Source organism: Myxocyprinus asiaticus, chromosome 21, assembly GCF_019703515.2.
Source record: "Myxocyprinus asiaticus isolate MX2 ecotype Aquarium Trade chromosome 21, UBuf_Myxa_2, whole genome shotgun sequence".
NCBI classification, from domain to species: Eukaryota; Metazoa; Chordata; class Actinopteri; order Cypriniformes; family Catostomidae; genus Myxocyprinus; species Myxocyprinus asiaticus.
This window is the reverse complement of record NC_059364.1, coordinates 46,134,011-46,153,301: the sequence shown is the minus strand read 5'-3', so window position 1 is coordinate 46,153,301 and position 19,291 is coordinate 46,134,011. Positions and strand designations below refer to the sequence as shown.

At 38.4% G+C, this 19,291-nt stretch overlaps 1 protein-coding gene across 1 annotated transcript in view; it reads right to left on the bottom strand.

Annotated features, from left to right (window-relative positions):
* Window positions 1-19,291, bottom strand: part of LOC127411727 (reticulon-4-like) — an 88,042-nt gene that overhangs the window by 41,030 nt on the left and 27,721 nt on the right. The window contains exons 2-3 of the mRNA XM_051647437.1: window positions 14,288-14,332; window positions 11,590-12,909 (exon numbers count right to left, since the gene is read on the bottom strand). Of these exons, the coding sequence (XP_051503397.1) occupies window positions 11,590-12,909; window positions 14,288-14,332 (1,365 nt within the window). The remainder of the gene's footprint in view (window positions 1-11,589; window positions 12,910-14,287; window positions 14,333-19,291) is intronic.

Here is a 19,291-nt window from a genome sequence, read left to right as displayed (position 1 = left end):
TCAGAAGTCTAATAAATTATGGTATGTAACTTGTGTCTTGTTCTGAAGGAATACGATAAGGTTTGGTGAGAAACAAACCGAAATTTAATGTATTATTTAGTGGAAATCTTCAACGACCGTTGGTCTCCTGTGCGCATTCATGAGACACCCTGCACACGAACTTTAGAGTTCCCTGCACGAGAGTAGAACGCTGCAGCTGCTTGTGAGATGGGCTTTCAAGCAGAAACTCATTTTGTTTTGCTTCAACAGGACCACCAGAAATTTTAACAACAGAAAACACAACATGGATGCATACAAACCAGAGAACAGAACTTACAAAACATGTCTGAAGAGTTTGTAGAGGAAAAATAGATGCATTTCTATGGGGTAGAAGGTAGCTACAGTCACACACCATGTCCACCTCAGATGCCAAATGACACGCAATAAAAGTTATCTATTTCATTTTAATCAGAGTTTTTGTCCTAAGCAGCTGCGACGGGTGACAGGACATTCTGTTGATCACTGGTTTCTATATTTGGCATCGCGCTGTGAGTCGCGGCTGCTATATACTGGCACCGGTCCAAAATCATTCTGATAAAATTATACTGAAGCCAGCATCTCGCTTGCCGGTTAAAACTACTTGTTTTTGGCAGGTCTCTTCTGGCAGAGGTCTGTCACTCACGCACACAAGCACGCACACACGCTCGCACACACGCTCGCACACACACACTCACACACACACTCACACACACACACTCACACACACACTCACACTTACACACTCTCTCTCTCTCTCTCACACACGAGAGAGGCCGCAGGGTTCTGCTCTCGTGCAGAGAGCTCTAAAGTTTGTGTGTAGGCTGCCTCACGAATGCACACAGGAGACTAACAGTCGTTGAAGATTTTCACTAAATAATACATTTGATTTCAGTTTGTTTCTCACCAAACCTTATCATATTCCTTCAAAACAAGACGAGTCGCATACAATAATTTATTAGACTTCTGAATTATACTTTTGCATTTTTTTGAAGCTTGAAGAGGTGGTCACCATGAACTGCCATTGTATGACAACACTGAGAATATTTTTTTCACAATTTCTCCCTTTGTTTTAAGAAAAAGAAAGAGTCATATAGGACTATAACAACACAGGGGTGAGTAAACAATGACTACATTTTCATTTTTGGGTGAATTAATCCTTTAAGGGAAAATTCAATTGAAGGTGCTTTATGCAACCGGGCACGGACCTTTTGTTTATTAGCACTGTACCATCCAGTCACAGTACTTCTTTGTAAGGGAAGATGCTTTCAGAATCTTCCTGTAATTTTGATTTAATTTAATGATGACAGTGGTGGCTAACACAGGGTTCCCAAAGTTTTACAGTAGCAACAATAACGTAGTATCTATGGTATTTTAGCAGAAACTATGGTTACCTTGGTTTTTTTAAATTATAAATAGAGAACTTCTTTTCTTTTTGTGTGTCAATACACACTCAGTTCATGACAATGACCAAGTCTGTCCAACTGAAATTCGAATATTTGTTGAATTCAAGATAAAATGCACATTCAAATGCAAAACTGAGCAGGTTATGGAGGTCTTTGGTCAATCTTTGTCTTGCTCTTTTATCAGTGTCTTGAGCAAAAGATGGTTCCCACTCTTTTTAAGGCACAATTTTCCAATTATACAAGATATGGGGTGGGCATGTTTGGCTTGTGTAAGAGCAGGGGAGTCATTACATTGATAAGTAAACATCTACAATTCAAATGACTTAAACAGATTAAAGATAAATTAGGAAGAGTCATTATTGTTTTAGCAGAAATTCAGGGGCAAAGGTTGATTTTGGCCAATACTTATGTACCTAACATTGAAGATCAGGGCTTTTTTATAGATCTTAAAGGGATGTTGCAAGCCGCTGGAACCCCTCATGATATAATATTGGGAGGAGACTTTAATCTTTTGATGGACTCAGTCCTTGATCATAGTGAAGTAAAAGTGTGCAAGCCCCCTAGAGCAACATTGACGCTTCACAGGATGTGTAAAAATCTTGGTCTTACAGATATTTGGAGACTTTTGAACCCATCTGGTAGGGACTATACATTTTTTTCATCAGTCTATAAGATTTATTCTAGAAAAGATTTGTTTTATATATCCAAGTCCCTCATTTCATCTGTTGTTGACTGCTCAATTGGAAACATCTTAGTTTCAGATCATGCCCTGGTGAGTTTAGAGGTGTTGCCACATACGGAGGAAAAGAAATCATATAGTTGATGCTTTAATGTATCCCTTTTGCAAAATCCTGATTTTCAACAAATGTTAAAGGCTGAAATCAATGTTTATATGGAGAACAACTGGTCCTCAGTTTCCTCTGTGTGCGTGGCTTTGGAGGCACTTAAGGCGGTTCTTAGGGGTCGGATCATACAGAATGACTCATTCATCAAAAAACCCAAAGCACGAGAACTCGTGCAGTTAGAAGGGAATATTAAAAGTGCAGAGGCAGAGCTGAAGCGCCGAATGTCGTTAAATGGCCTCAGAGAATTGACCAGATTGAAATACAAATATAATACTATTTTGTTGCAGAAGGTGGAGTTTTGGTTATTTAGGGCAAAACAGTCATACTTTAAGGCGGGGGACAAAGCAGGGAAGCTTTTGGCTAGATATATAAAGCAGAGAGTGTCTTTTTCTACCATTCCCTCAGTGAAATCTGTTGGTGGTGAAATTTTTACCTCGGCCATTGATATTAATAATACTTTTAAAGAATTGTTTTTTTTATCTATGTAGTTCCACGTCTTTGTCTACTGATAACGATATTAGAAACTTTGTGGAATCACTGGATCTCCCTAAACTGACGATAGATGGATCTCCCTAAACTGACGGTTCAGAGCTTTATGTGTGAGGTATTAGACACTCAATTTTCATTTAGCCCCAGACTCTGTATCCTGGGCGATGGGTCAGTAATAAAAATTGGGGATGGATATTTAAAAAGTTGGGTCCTAGCCGGAGTCATGATTGGCAGATGAATTATCCTCAGGGTACGGAAGTCAGCTGGGGCACCCTCGTTTGGGGAGTGGTGCGGGGAGATGGGTAGGGTGGCGGCGTTCGTGGAGGTGATTTTTAGAGGGCTGGGAAATTTGTTTGTCAGGAAGTGGGGTGGATGTTTTTTGGAACAATTTATGGTAAACTGTTAATAACAACAACAAAAAATCTTTCATTAAATGAAAATAGAATTATTTTAATTAATAAAAATTTTCAACGTACCCTTGTATTATTTATTTATTTATTTATTTTTCAAATGAAGTGCTTTTATACAAAATCTGTAACAACACTGTAGATTTTTTTTTTTTTTATCTCCATTTCACAGGTCCATTTAAATCCAGCTTTTATTTAGCCATTTATGTGTGTGTTTTTGATGGTAGTTTCTCACTTCCGGATAAGAAGTTCTAAAAATCTTAAGGCTAAAAGTAGCTCCTAACGTTACATTTAGGAGCAACTATTAAAAATTAGGGGCATGTCACTCTGTAAAAAAAGGACTGTAAAACTTTCATCTAAGAGTATTTCATGAAGCATTTTAATGCTACAGTAAAAGTAGCTCCTAAACCCACGACAGATTAAAGTCTTCTAAATCCTTAAGAGTTAATCATAGACGATCCCAAGCATGGCTGCTGACGTCAATCCACATTAAAAACAATATATTAGAATATTATTATGACATTGACCATTTAAAAATCCATTGCCTGAATCACAACTGAGTCGATGTATTTTAATAATATTCTAATATTATAAATATTATAATGCTGACATTGACCTTTAAAAAAAACAGTATCACCTGAAACTTAGCTAGAGATGTAGTTACCGCTCCCCAAAACTGAAATAACCCAGTTACACCGGAGATAAAGGTTTAGACAACTCTGTGTTCTCTAGCCACATCAAAATGAAACTGTAGACCGGATGAATTGGGAATTTCTGTCATCGGTCAGCAGAATCATCTATCAAACTACTATATATGCCCTCTTCAGACTGTATTTTGTCCTGTGGATGTGGGCTCGCTGCAGAGAAAAACGGGGGCTACCCAGTGTAGTTGATATAGTAGACAGGACACACGCTTGTGTTTCATTGCACCAACACAGGATGTAGTGTTCATCAACTGGAGAAAAAAAAAAATCTATCTACTCTATGTGTATATATATATATACTGTGTGTTTATGTTTGTCTCTGTCTGTCTGTCTGTCTGTCTATCTATATGTTATATCGTTGTCTGTCTTAGTTGGCAAATAGTGGTTCCCTGTCTAACAATCACTGAGGGCGATTTAAAATAGCGCATTTATAAAACGTGTCGTCCATAGCAACGAGGTCAACTCACCTCACTCTTATCTTAGGATTTCCTTAGTACAACTTGCTCTTAGCAGTTTTGTGAATAGGTTTTAAGCAAAAACTCCTAGCTGGGAACTCTTTGTGAATACTGATACAAAATCTTTGTGAATACTGGCCCAGGTGTCTTGTAGATTTTTCACCCTACCTGAAATAATTTCTTAATTTTAATATAATTCAAATTTTAGCAATATTTCAGTGAACATTTTTATTTAGTTTCTTAGTCCTAATAATGACATGAATTATAGTGTTGCAGTTCAATCAAAAAAATCATGCACAGGACAAAACAACATTATTTGTGTGTTCTCATATGTTTGACAGGGTTTTGTTTCAGTCGTTTTTTATTATCTCAGTTGAAGTTGATCTGTCCTGACTTCTCACACAATGACCTCACTGCTGCAATGTTGACATCACACGCATGTGTTGCAACAGAGGAATATATTCACGGGTGAGATTATGACTGGCATCACAACTACACGTGCAGTTCACTAGACACACTGAGAAAATGAAGTGAACACATTTTGACTTTCACACAAACTTCACAATAGTTTCAATAATCTGAGGTATGAGTCGAGGGAAGTCAGTATCTGCTTCTAGATCACCCAATTTTTCAAGACATACCAGCAAATGATTAAATGTTAATTACTTCTGAACCACCACATCCAGAACCTTTGACCAGATTCACTCAATAACCACAACATTCTCCAAGAGCAAAGGTTGACTGTAACACCAGCACATTTAATTCCAGAAAAGCATCAGATTTTTTAAAACAAACAGCTGAACTTGTTAAAATGTTCACCAGTAACCGCTCTGCTACAGACAACAGCAGTCAAACACAACATCTCAACAGCAAAACATCATTTACTTAGCTGATAGTATACCTCAGAAGAAACAACATGAGCATTCATAGTCCACAGATCACTTGCCATGTGAGAAAGCATGTATGAAAGTGTGTATCTACCCTTGTGTTTCCAGTGTAGAGAGGGCTGGCAGTCATTCTCGTCCATATTTTCTGTGTGGATGTGAGGCAGAAGTAAGAGGCGGCGAGACGTTATCTAGCGGGTGGAGCAGCAGGTCACAATCAAGGGAGGAGATAAATACATGAGAGGAACATGGCACTGTCTGTCTGACTTCAATGACACAACAAACATCAACATCTCCTCATACACTTCACATTAATATCAATTAAGACACAGTCAGTTTATAAACGGAGATAAAGTTGAACTCCACTTGCCCAATTAAAGATTCAAAACAATCTACATCTATTCAAACTATACTGGATGTTCTCTCGACTCATCTTTCATAAGACAAATTCACGCTGTCAGGACACGTCCACACTGATATGTTTTCGTTTGAAAACGCATATTTTTCTCTAGGTTTTTGGCATTCCGTTCACATGGAGACCGTTTTTTTTTTTGACAACGAAAACTGAGCCTTTTCAAAACACTCTCCCAAGTGGATAAATTTGAAAACATTGTCTTCGCGTTGTACAATCAATTTGAGATGTATAATTATCAATATGAATACTGGTGTCTGTGCAAATAACAATAATCAACAATTTATTCATTTGGAGTGTTTTGTATGGAGTCTGAACATTGTACAGTAGGCAGAACCTGCAATTTGAAAATCTTGAAATTAATGTATGAAATCAGATGGGGAAAATGTATTTGTATTTTAAATGTTATTTATTTATTTACGCCCATTTTTTTTTTATGTACCTTTACCCTGCAATCCATTCACCCACCGCTTATGTATATAGCCTATGGACAGAGATGTGATGCCATGTACAGTATGTACAGCATATGCTTAGAATATGAAAAACAATGTTAGATCCAGTGTACACAAGGCATTTGTCTCCATCAGAAGATATCCATATATCAGAGTTCTGTCTGATATCCAAAACCAGTCAACATCAACAGCTTATGTTAAGTCAACTCTCCTACCAGCCCAAGAGTCAGCAGGGGGATACAGAAGAAGGCAGGAGATGAAGTGATGGTAAAAATGAGCAGAGTTTATTGAATAATCTTGAGAGCTCAGTCTATAGGCATGCACACGAGTACTTCAAAACAACGTGCGAGACATTCAAAACTACAATGACGGACTACAGGACTGTGTTTGTGCTGCTCAAGATTTTGAGTTTATTGACGCTTCTCCAGCAAAGTAATTGTAGAAATAAAGCAACCTCATCGTCCGTCCAGACAAAATTGCTCGATGCTTTCTCCATCTTCATTGTTTGTATTCACCGCTCTGTGGAAGAATGCTTATGTGCGCAGGCACGTAATGTTTCTTTACAAAGTGACATCGCCAACTACTGGTCTGGCATGCATAATACAGCGTTTTTAGTCATTTTCACGGATCCGTGTGAACGCGTATCATTTTGACAACGTTGCTGTCTGTACGTGAAACTTTTCAAAAACGCAAAGGCAAAACGCCTCCATTTTTAGTACATCGTTGTCGTGTAAATGTACCCTGTAGTGTAGATGAGGAAAACGGAGATACCTGAAAACGATGAAGTATTGTTGTCACGTGACACAGTCATGTGATTCATTCAACCCAAAACAATCAAGATGGCGGCCCATGTTGTAATGGTGTGTGGTGAGCAGGGCGGAGCCGAGCGGCGTCTGGGCAGAGCAAGGCCGACATGATGAGTGGCGAATGACTTTCACCTGTGTGCCACACCGGTCTCGCATTCCAGCGAGGGGTGACGGGAGTACTTAAGGAGAGGAGAAAGTAGCAGACAGGAGAGAGAGATGCGTGAAGCTGTCCGTGTGTGTCAAGATGTTTCCATGCTGCTGAAAAGCAGTGTTTCTGAATGTGTGTTGTGACGCTGAAAAGTGTTGTACAACAATAAATGTTTACGTGTTTGTCAAGCCGGCCTCAGCTTCCTCCTTCTCACGAACTGTTACATGGTGTTATTGTGCCGTTATTCACTTTGATAGCGTTTTTAAAGATAAATGTTACTTTGTACAATCTTCACAATGCATTCCTTCATAAGCAACACAAAGTTTACTCAGAATTACTGTCCGGTGATGAAACACTTGGACAACTGCATTCAGCCCGTACATGGAACCGCGATTTTTCACATGCGCAGTAAGGGGATTTAATCATTTTCAAACGTTTTAGTGTGGACGAGCAACTTTTGGAAGACGTTTGAAAACGGCAGTGTGGACGGAGAGTGTTTCGAAAATGAAAACGCTGTTTTCAAATGTATTCGGATTATTATGGACGTAGCCTCATTATTTGGGAATAATAAAAACAAATATTTACCAACAGGTGAAAGCCATAAATTGTCCTGTTCATTCAAAACCTTACAGCAGCAGTCTGAATAGTCCGTTAGAACAAATAACCAAAGTCAATCTGTTATTCTGTTCTCACCATAACGATGAACAACAACTGTAACCATAGCAACAATGACTAAAGTAAATATAAATCATCACAATTGATGCAACGTTATTAAATGAGTCTAATTAAGGTGTGATTTCATCTGTAAAATATTGATTAACCACAAGTAGCTTCAAATGCATTTTTTTATCTTATCTTAACCACTTGCACGGTTTGACGTGACAACTAATTGACCAGTGTGTTTCCATTCACACTGCACAGGTTTACTAAAAAAACGTTACGAGTACAAAAAATTCAAGGGTGTTCGTTTGGTTACAGCATGCGGTTGTTAATAACAAAAATGAGTGTTAACGTACCTATTTAGCACTCAAAAACAGGTCTGACAAGAGTATTCTGCTGCTGTGTGAATGTGGCCATAGAGAGTTTAGGGTCATATCAGTTCTGACAAGCTGCACTTTGAGAGCTATAAGCATAAATTTCATTGTTTCTTCAGATAGACAAATGAGCCATTTTAGTGCTCTGTCAATACTGTTGCTCTGTGACCTAAAGACGGCTTTATATCACACACACATGAGTGGTACGCTGCAGACAAGCTTTTACAATGAGCTAATGTTGCAATGAGGCCATTCATGTAAATTCTTCCAACTCTGAAAATAAACTACAAACTAGGGTTGCTCATTTTGGCTTCGGTACGATACCAGCCCTGGTACCTCGGTATCGATACTAAATCGATACTATAATCAACAAATAAAAAGCCTCTGAAAAAATTTTTTTATGAAATTACACAGAACTTTTCTTTCTTTTTTTTTTTTTTGCAAAAAAATTGCAATTGATATTTTGGTCAAATAAAATGCTGCACAACAGAGCTTCACAGTATTAATGAAAATATTAATGAAAAAAAAATCAGATTACCTGTGGCACAAGGCTGCCTGCATTTGTGATATTGCTTAATAACAATAATAATAATAATAATAATAATAATACAACCATTTAATATGCCAATTGTTATTATGAGTCTTATTGCTACTTTTTGAATATTACATTTTATACATTAGTTATATTTTTCTGTCTTTAATTTCATGCATCTATCTGAATAGAGCTTTTATTTAAGCAGGACTTTTATTTTGACAGACCTTTGAGTTCTTCCTGTTATATTAAGCTTCCCATTAATGCTGGGATAATCCTGTCATGACTCTCGAGCTGAAATCTCCGAGCTGCACCGGAGGAGTTATGTTAACAGCCGTTTATACTCTAAACACACTGCATGAAAATTAAGCACCAGTAGTGTGTGTTGCGTTTGTGTGGGTGGGTGTGGGTGCGCGTGTAGGAATCATATGACAGAGCAGAACGGCACCTCTTGTACATTCTGTAGCGTGCAGCGCTTGTGACTGTATATTATTTAATTAAATTACATCCTTCTGTAGGGCTTTACTGGTTGTTTAGATCAGTGTTACTATCAGAAATATAATTATTTCTTTAGTTATTAATTAATATTTAAATTAAATAATTGAATCTAACTCATTAAAACCTCATATGGGGCTCCAGTAAATGTAGTGCGCTACGTTTAGGAGCGGGTTTGGTTATTAGCAATAATTAATAATTATCAAAGATAATTATTAATTATTAAAATCAATAGAACATTGATTTGAATCAATGTTAGCTTTTATTGATCCTTCAAATTCAACAATCATCAAAGATAATTATCAATTATCAAAAATCAATAGAATATTAATAAGGATTAATATTGCCGGGGCACCACCCTGGAATCAGGGACTAATAACCAGATAGTATATCAGTCTCAATATTAGATTGTTCTCTTAGGAAAATTGACATCCGAATATCGATTTTTGAAAAGAAACAATGAAGGCTTGAATCCGAGCACTGACATCCTGTCAGCATTTGACACAGGTGTTTGCAAAACAAACCAAAACACTTCTCTTTGTAATATAATAAAGTTTATTTATGCAGTAATATCAATTAATAATTAATACAATGCAGTCAATAAACTTCTGACTTACAACTACAAACTAAACAGTGATATGATTAGATATGGAAATCAAAATAATCCTATAACACATGAGAGAGAGAATAAAGTGACGGCCCCAAAGCCGAGTTCGCGATCATGGGAGAGAAAGCAGCTGTTAGTTCATCACTCAGAGACGCGGTGGACGGCTCGTAAACCGTCCCGCAGTCTTTGATTCTTTAATGGATAAACTCAGTGTGCCGGTCTCACCTGCGATGGCGGAAATGCACAACAGTCCAATGTGGTTGGACTACAACACAGCAGATCTCATTCGTGATCATTAAATACCTTGAGTATTAGCCGCAATGAGCGGACTCGGCGGTCCGTAAACTGTACAAGCAATAACCATGATACACAAGAATAACACACTATAATATTCTATCTCTGCCCAGACGTAAACCTCTTACTTTAATTGCATGAGGATGCAGCTAGAATGTGTGTTCATCTGTCCTTTAACTCCGACTCGGTTCCTCCAGGCTCGGGTGATGACGGGAGGCCATTTCCTCGCTCTGTCGGCGGGCAGTATGGCTGCTGATTCTCGGCGGGCTGGCGGAGAAATCAGCGACGTCGACTTGATTGAAGATGGAAGATAAATCTTTTCTCTCTTCACTTCTGCAGGCAAACGGATGAAGATGCGGATTGCTCAGCGGTCTCTTTCGGATCCGTTAAGAGTGTTCGGTGGAACACAGAGTAATCTCAACTCGTCCAGCGAGATGGAGATTGTATGGCCACAGTTTCAAGTCGGACGTTAGGGTTGAGGGCCGTTCTGTTGTGTGCCTCATCCAATAGGAGTTGAGAGTTCGATCCTTTAGTGAGCAAGGCTTCACGGGATTTGTAGTCTGTTTTGGACTCCCTTTGATTTTGGCGCGGTTTTTATCAGTAAGATTTATGACTGTGGGCCTCAGTCAGGTTTTACGACTGTTAGGCCTGCCTTTGTCTTCTATCTGAATACATGAGGCCCAACACTTCTGCTGTGTAATGATCACACTTGGCCATATCCAGAGGTTTTTATTTTATTTTCAAATTGTCACTGATTTCATCTCAAATTTGTCACATCTCATATCATTTTGCTAATGACAGCATACTGTAATATGGTACCGAAATTAGCAACAAGATGATATCGTACCTTTAACATTTATTGGTATCGCGATACTTCGTTAGTACCGGTAAACCGTGCAACCCTACTACAAGCCCCATCAAAAAGACCTGTATTATAACACATACTGATCACTGTGAACCACAACAACTGAAAAATTGCTTCCATCATCAAATCAATTGCAATCATTGACCGAAACATGAGCTGTAAATGATAATAATCACAATGCAAACTAGTGATCCAATATTATTTACAATTAGGCTATACACTGCCAACTTCAGACTGGGTTGAAGAGCAAAGGCCTATTGATGCTATATGAATTTTCAACATGACGAGAAATTAACAATGTACCACTATGGAGCATAACAAGTAAAAACATGGGTTGTATTTTACATTAAAGAACGTGAATGACAGGAGTGTTTTACTTAAATACAGGCGTATGCTCTTTTCTCAGAGTACTGTCATTTCTCAAAAGGCCAGATTATATATTTTAAAAAGTAGTTTGAAAAAAAAAAAAAAAACATTGTTCAATTGTGAATTTAGTGATGAGACAGAAAATAACAAATCCATGAAAACATGATCATGCAAATGGACAGAAACAATACATACTATATGTGGAAATCATGCATCATGACATTGATGGACATGCCGTTCCAAAACATAAGACGGGCACATGAACAATGAGGGGGAAAGATGCAACCCAAAAGACGAGAGTACAGACAGAAAATGAAGGATGGATGCTAATGGTGACCAGACTGATACTGATGACTGTTCATGATGAATTTACCTGCTGCTGCTCTCATGTTTCCAACTCTAGTTTCCTTCTTCTCTGCCCCAATTGTGTCCATAGGAGAATGGATTAGAGGAGCTGCAGACATTTCTTGCAAATCCAATTCCAGGCCGGCATTTCCACTCACAGCGGAGGATTTCTCTGACAGCTGGGTGAGAAGGTGGTAAGAGCTTTGATTGTTTGCATCTTGAGCTGCAGGTTTTTGATCTATAACCTGAGGATCCACTTTTGGCGACTGGTCTTTCACCAGCATTTCTGATGGTTTCATGATGGCTGAACTCTCCGGCATTTCCAACAATTCATTAGTGGTGCCTCGCGGTGGCCTTTCCACAAACTCAAACTCTTCAGATGAGAACTCTTGCTCCGAAACCTCATCTATGGCTTCAATCTCCTCCCTGACACTCCGGCTTTCTTGCTCTATGGGGAAACTTGAAGGGTTTTTTGCCATTGCATCAAGCACTGGAGAGAACGAATCTGCAGAAGGACTCTCAGAATCTGAGTGTTGTTGAGCCTTTTCAGGTGGAAAGTTAAGACATTCAAATTTGTCCACCGCTTGAACAAAAGTCTGGCTTGACATCTCACCATCATCTTTGTTCTTCAGTAGGACCCCACTCTTTTGAGGCACATCCATCTCCTTAACAAGATCAAAAGCAACAAAACTTTGCTCCGAAATGTTCTCCACTTTCAGCTTTGCCTTTTCTTCAGCTCTTGTCTCCGTCTCTTCAGCCATCTCCTTCAGCAGTAAAATCTTGGAGTCAAATCCAAATGGATTGCTTGCAGGTGCAGAGAATGGGGGATTTGGGGATTCATTCTTACTTCTGTGAACTGGGCTAAAATCAGGACTTTCTTCTGAAGACCCCGAGTCCATCTTGTCAGGGTTAAGCGGTGAAGATTTCAGGATATCTGGGAGAGACATCGGCCGGTTGTCAGACTCTTTGTTCACATTAGAAAAAAGGTCAGATGAAGCAAGTTGCTGCACAAATGAATGGGAAACTACTGTGGCAGAACCAAAATCCCATAGGATTTCCTGTGGCTCCATGCTATCTTCATCTCCATTATAGGCATCCTGAACCAAGTCTGGAGATGGACTATCCAACACCTCCACAGATCTTCTAGCAGCTAAAGCTTCCTCGAGGCTATCGCTGGCATCATTACCAGGTGAAAATGCCTGAAAAGGACTCTTTTTTATTTCAAACATGAAGTCATCATCTGACTGGTTCAGCACATCTGGGTTGAATCCTGCTGCATCCTTGCTGAATGAATCCATAGTAGGACAAGCGCTGGCCTGTGAAGCTACGGGTGGAGGAAGCCCAAGGTCTGCAGGTCATAAGTGTGTGCAGTATTAGAATGACACATTAACTTGAGTTAACTTTGGCCAGTGATGATTCTGTGAAGACTTTACAATCTTCAACATAAATTTTCCACATTCTTTGGGTTCTGATATTTTTAGATCTGTTTGTCCTTGTATGAAAGTGTCTGACAGCAACTGCTTTTCTATGTGAGAGACATAATGTGAACTGCTCTAGAACAATGCTAAGAGAAGTTAAGTTCATTCAGCCTTGTTATAAAGATTACTTGATGCAAAGCGTTACAGATTTAAAGGAGACACTAGGCTTCTCTGATAGTAAGATCGTTCAGAGACTTGGGAAATTGAGAGGAGAAGAGATCACAAATCAAGACAAATATCATCAACCATCCAATTATTTCAACCATTCTGCAGAAAAGCATTCTGTTTGAGACTGCACGGGGGTGACAATAATACCAGTACTTGTATACCAATCGATAATAAAATAAAGATTCTATACGATCAACAGTGTTCACTAATTTTGGTGCATGGTTACCAAGATATTGAATCTTGCTATGGTAAAGACATCAGTTATATGTAGTGATACACAAATACCACTTTTTCCTCTCCCGACTTCTGAACTCTGAACATGAAACCGATCCGATAGTGATCTTTTTTTCTTGATCAGTTTAAAATATCTACGTTATGAATTCAAAATCAGGCACTTACTTCCATTTCACATTTCCATTTCGAGTCTCTGTTACACTGAGCATGCGAGCGCACATGCATCCATGTCAATCTAACGAATCGCAACAGAAAAAGGGAGCACAATCATTTATTAAACTGTGCTTTGCAGTTTAGAAACTGTGCAACGTCATATCGCTATTTCAGTTTAAATGTTACTACATTTTAAAGCTTCTAGATGGCCTCTCATATATTTATTGAAATATAAAATAAATATATAAATTGAATCAGATCACAACCTTTTGTGATTCAAAGCTATCATATGGCTTCAAGACTTGGAACACAATGATTGAGTCATATGGAGTACTTTAATGTTGCTTTTATGTCATTTTTTGAGCTTGACAGTAACGCACAGTATCGGATCTGAGTAGGTCATCATGGTAGAAACAGGGAGGGCTCACAGGTACAACTGAAAAACACGGCAGGCAGTCAAATCCCTATATGACATGCTTTCTTTAATAGTTAGCAAAAATCAGTGATCATCCAAAAGCATGAAGACTAGTTTTCCTCAAGCAGCAGGCCTAAAAGTTATTAGTCAACATATTCAATAATTTTACAAACATTACTCAGCATTGGTCAAACATTACACTTAAATGCACCAAATATATAAATTCATGTGTGAAAGATCAAATGACAGCATGTAAGGAAAGATTTACAAGAACTTACCTGATAAAAACTGATGGTGAAAGAGAGCAGGAGTGGCAGGTTCATCTGAAAAATAAGCACTTGTTATGTTTGGGCATTTCAGATCCATTGTAAAAATAACAAAAACTGTGTTACATGGCAGCAGCTGAAAAAACTATGAAAATAGTTTTTCTTCAATTGATTTTTTTACATTTCTCCAAACTATTGTCAATGCTCTCAAAAAAAATTAACACAGCCTATGAAACAGACATTTAATTTTGCAGAACAATTCAATTTCACTGCATAATGAAGCGATGTATTCTTAATGATAATGCATTTATAAAAACGAAATATTAACATCAAAAGTATAGATGTGTTCTCTACTGAATTCAAAACATTTTCAGCAATGGACACAAAACTCTGCTATGGAAATAACACACTTAGCATAAATATCCAAAATAAAGATGTGTTTTCTATGTATTGTCATTAGGGCTGTCAGAATTAACAGGTTAACGTATTTACCGTTAATACAGCATAAACCCTTCTGGTGCGAAGGGCGGAACCTTTGTAATGTGTCCACTGGAGTCATTACACTGACATGCACGCACACACACACCAGAGCCCTTAAACCAAGATAAGCCTAAAAGCTTAGCATAAAATAGCATAACACGGTGGTCCCATAGACATTTTATGGGAAGTAAACTCATTACACACTAGTTGACCGCTACGCTCTCTACTATGATAGAGCCACAGAGGTTGTTATCTCAGTAAATAAAATAATCTCTGACAGTGCTTCCCTGTCAGTGATAAAATTATGGAGAAAGGACCTCTTAATGCTATTTGATGTACAAAACAAGCCTTCTTGTTTTGAAGACAAAGCGAAACATCTTAAGATGATTCGCTTATGTTTTTCCTCTTTTGTAAGTCGCTTTGGATAAAAGCGTCTGCCAAATGAATAAATGTAAAATGTAAATGTAAGCCCAGATGGGACTTGATAGAAATCAAGTATTTTTCAGCCTATGTAAGGCAGGCACATGTTGAGTTCAAAGCAGCGCTTGGCGCTGACATTGACGCTCTGACGCGAATCATGAACGCAGCTTTACAATTGCTGTAGGAAAGCGGATAGCCACAGTCTACCAGCAGATTAATATTGTGGAGGATTTGAGTTTAAAAGATTTAATGCCTGTTGCAATGAATATGCAACCTACTGTATGTGGGGACTAGTTCTTTCAATAAATCAACCTCCCACATAGACTTTGGGAAACGTTTAATGTTACTTGATTTGGTGCAATTTTAGTGCATTTCTATCATTATACTGTGGAAGGCTTTGTTTGGATAATGTTAATAAAGCATTATATTGTTACATATTGTTTTCTTTTCTTTTCTAAGATATATAGTGTTAAATTTCAGCACTTTTAATCACAATAAAACAATTTAGCGGGGGCCTGGCTAGCTCAGTGGTAAAGACGCTGGCTAACACCCCTGGAGTTCCCTAGTTCACTAGTTCGAATCCCAGGGCATGCTGAGTGACTCCAGCCAGGTCTCCTAAGTAACCAAATTGGCCCAGTTGCTAAAGAGGGTAGAGTCACATGGGGTTACCTCCTCATGATCGCTATAATGTGGTTTGTTCTCAGTGGGGCACTTGGTGAGTTGAGTGTGGATGCCACGGTGGATGGCGTGAAGCCTCCACATGCACTATGTCTCCGTGGCAACGCGCTCAACAAGCCACGTGATAAGATGTGCAGGTTGAGGTTCTCAGACACAGAGGCAGCTGGGATTTGTCCTCCACCACCCAGATAGAGGCGAGTCACTACGCAACCATGAGGACTTAAAAGCACATTGGAAATTGGGCATTCCAAATTGGGAGAACCTCCCCCCCAAAAAAAATGTAATCGACTGACAGTACTAGTTTTCGTACAATTTCTCTACATTTCTAGTTCTGCTCTTCCTCTGGAAAGAGGATGTTTACTGTAAAAAAAAAAATTGCAATTTTGCTTAGTGTTGTCACAGTATCAAAATTTCAGTAGTCGGTACAGACACCAGTGAAATTTCACGGTTCTCGATACCTATTTCGATACCACAGAACAAATATGCTAATAATGTGCTATTGAACTCACCAGTTTAGTTATTTTTAATAATTAAATAGTTATTTTAATAATCATAGTTTAATTATTATGGCCCAAGCACTAAAAGTGAGGAGACTCTATTGTTCTTCTAAGGATTATTAGGGCCCAAGCACTGAAAGTGCAGAGGCCCTATTATTCTTCTAAGGATTATTATTAGGGCCCAAGCATTAAAAGTGCAGAGGCCCTATTGTTCTTCTAAGGATTATTAGGGCCCAAGCACTGAAAGTGCAGAGACCCTGTTGTTCTTCAAAGGATTATTATTATTAGGGCCCAAGCACTGAAAGTGCAAAGACCCTATTGTTCTTCTAAGGATTATTATTATTAGGGCCCCAGCACTAAAAGTGCATAGGCCCTATTGTTCTTCTAATGATTATTATTATTTTTATTTTTATTTTTATTAGGGCCCGAGCACGAAGGTGCAGGGCAAGAGGCCTGCACCAGAGGTGCTAAAGCCCTATTGTTTTCGGAATGTTTTATTACAATTATTATTAGGGCCCAAGCACTGAAAGTACGGAGGTCCTATTGTTCTCCTAAGGATTATTATTATTATTATTATTATTTTCAAGGTTTTCTCTGCAGCACCACCTAGAACATGGGCATGTTCGGGGGGCTATGTAGCACATCCCTTTTGAGCTACAGTCACCAAACTTTGTACACATATAGATCTCATGAAGCTGGACAACTTTCACGCTGACAGTCATAAGCTTTGCCCCAAAGGAAGTTGGCCATTTTGGATTGTTTGAAAAATGCATGCTCAGGAATTTGATATACTCCTCCCAGGAATTTTATGTTACAGGTACCAAATGTGGGCGACATCATGCCAAGATATTGGCGATGCTAAAATGCGAAGGGATTTTTGATATATCGAACAGTGTTGCCATGGCAAAGCAATACATTAACATAAAACATGGAATAAGGATATGTCTCAAACCCCGCGTTTGAGTTTGAGCTCTTTTCCAGTCGAATCCCATAGAAAAATGCAAACAAATGTGTCCCCACTCAATATATACATCAACTGAGGTGCGGATGCAATCTTTGTTAATTAAAACATATAGTTTTATATGGACGGATTAGAACCTTTAACCTCTTATGCAATGGGCGAATTAATTACCACTAGACCACTCAGTCAAGACTTTTTTTTATCAGCGCTGATTTAAGTACTTCTCCACTGAGGTACAATATCTGATGACTGACAATAGTACACATAGAGATGAAGTTCTCAAATGTATTATGTTATTATGGGAATCCCATCTCTTTCCTTTATGTTTGACAGCGGCAAAACAAATGCTTAAAATCTGAAGCAGTCGCAACATTTCCAAATATACAGCAGCTGTTTGTATAATCTACATATGTATCCTTCTAAACACCGCAGACAGAACACATACATCACAGCTTGTGTTTAATCTTCACCCTGCGTGCTGAGAATGAGACACAAAAACCTGCATTTATACAAAGAATCCCTAACATTCATTTTAAATCCCCATTAGTTGTGTAATAAAATGTGATTAGAATTTGAAGTGTTATTAATACAGTAGGCGAGAGCAGGGCACAAACTAACACTTTTTGGTAAATGACTTCTGTGCTCATATTAAAGAATTACATTTGTTAATTTAAAGCTGGTTTAAGTATAAATAAATATGGTAAATAACTTCATTACAATATAATCTTTAGATCTCTGAATGGTGACATTTAGACAACATTATGCCAAGACATCGAAGATGCTAAATTGCGAACAGATTTTTTTAACATCGAACGGTATTGCCATGGCGATTCACTAAGTTAATGGCAAAAATAGGCAAACAGGAAGTGTCTCATATCTTCTGCGTGCATTGTGTGATTTAGATTAAAATTGAGTTTTTTCTTGGGGCTTATCACATGGATGTGGCTATTGTTGGTCACGGTCACAGCGCCACCAACTGGCAGCAGTAAGTGTGGCACTTAAAACAGACTTTGAAAAAGTTATCTTACATTTACCCAAATTGCTTAAATTGTTTAGACGCTGATGGAACATTTTGTGAAGTTGTATGCAAACTGGAATGGTGGCATTTATCTATTACTCACTGTATGATTAGGGTCCAAGTTTACATTAATGTTGAGTTGTTGCTGTGTCCACCTTGCATTGTTTTCTGAAAGCCAATGGGTGGAAATGGACCCATGGTGCTTGGGCCCGATATCGCTGCTCGCAGCTATATTTATTATTATTATTCTTTTCAAAGTTTTCAGTACTTTTGGGGTACATAACATGCATGAAAACTCTTGAAAGTTTGCACACACATCAGAGTCATTGGCAATTAGGGCTTGGCAAATTTGCAAGGGGGGCATGCAAGGGGGGCTCTGTAGCACCACCTTGAAGATGGGCATGTTCAGGGGGCTCTGTAGCACATCCCTTTTGAGCTACAGTCACCAAACGTTGTACACATATAGATCTCATCAAGCCGGACAACATTCGCACTGACAGTCATAAGCTTGGCCCAACAGGAAGTTGGCTATTTTGGATTGTTTGACAAATGCATGCTCTGGAATTTGATATACTCCTCCTAGGGATTTCATGTTACAGGTACCAAATGTGGGCAACATCATGCCAAGACATTGACGATGTAAAATTGTGAACAGAGTTTTGATATATCGAACGGTATTGCAATGGCAATGCGATAAATTAACGTCAAAAAATTGGAAAAAGGAAATGTCAAACATCAAACATCAAAATTGAGCCAAATGTTTGTCCTTGCGGGCTGATCACATTGATGTGGCTATTGTGGGTCACAGTTGTAGTGCCACCAACTGGTGGAAGGAAGTGTGGCACTTTTAATAGACTTTGAAATATCCCTAATGTTTACATGAATTGATTCAAATTTCTTTAGAATAATGTCAAGACACTGTTGATGCAAAACTGTTAAGGGATATTTTTATATCTTAAATA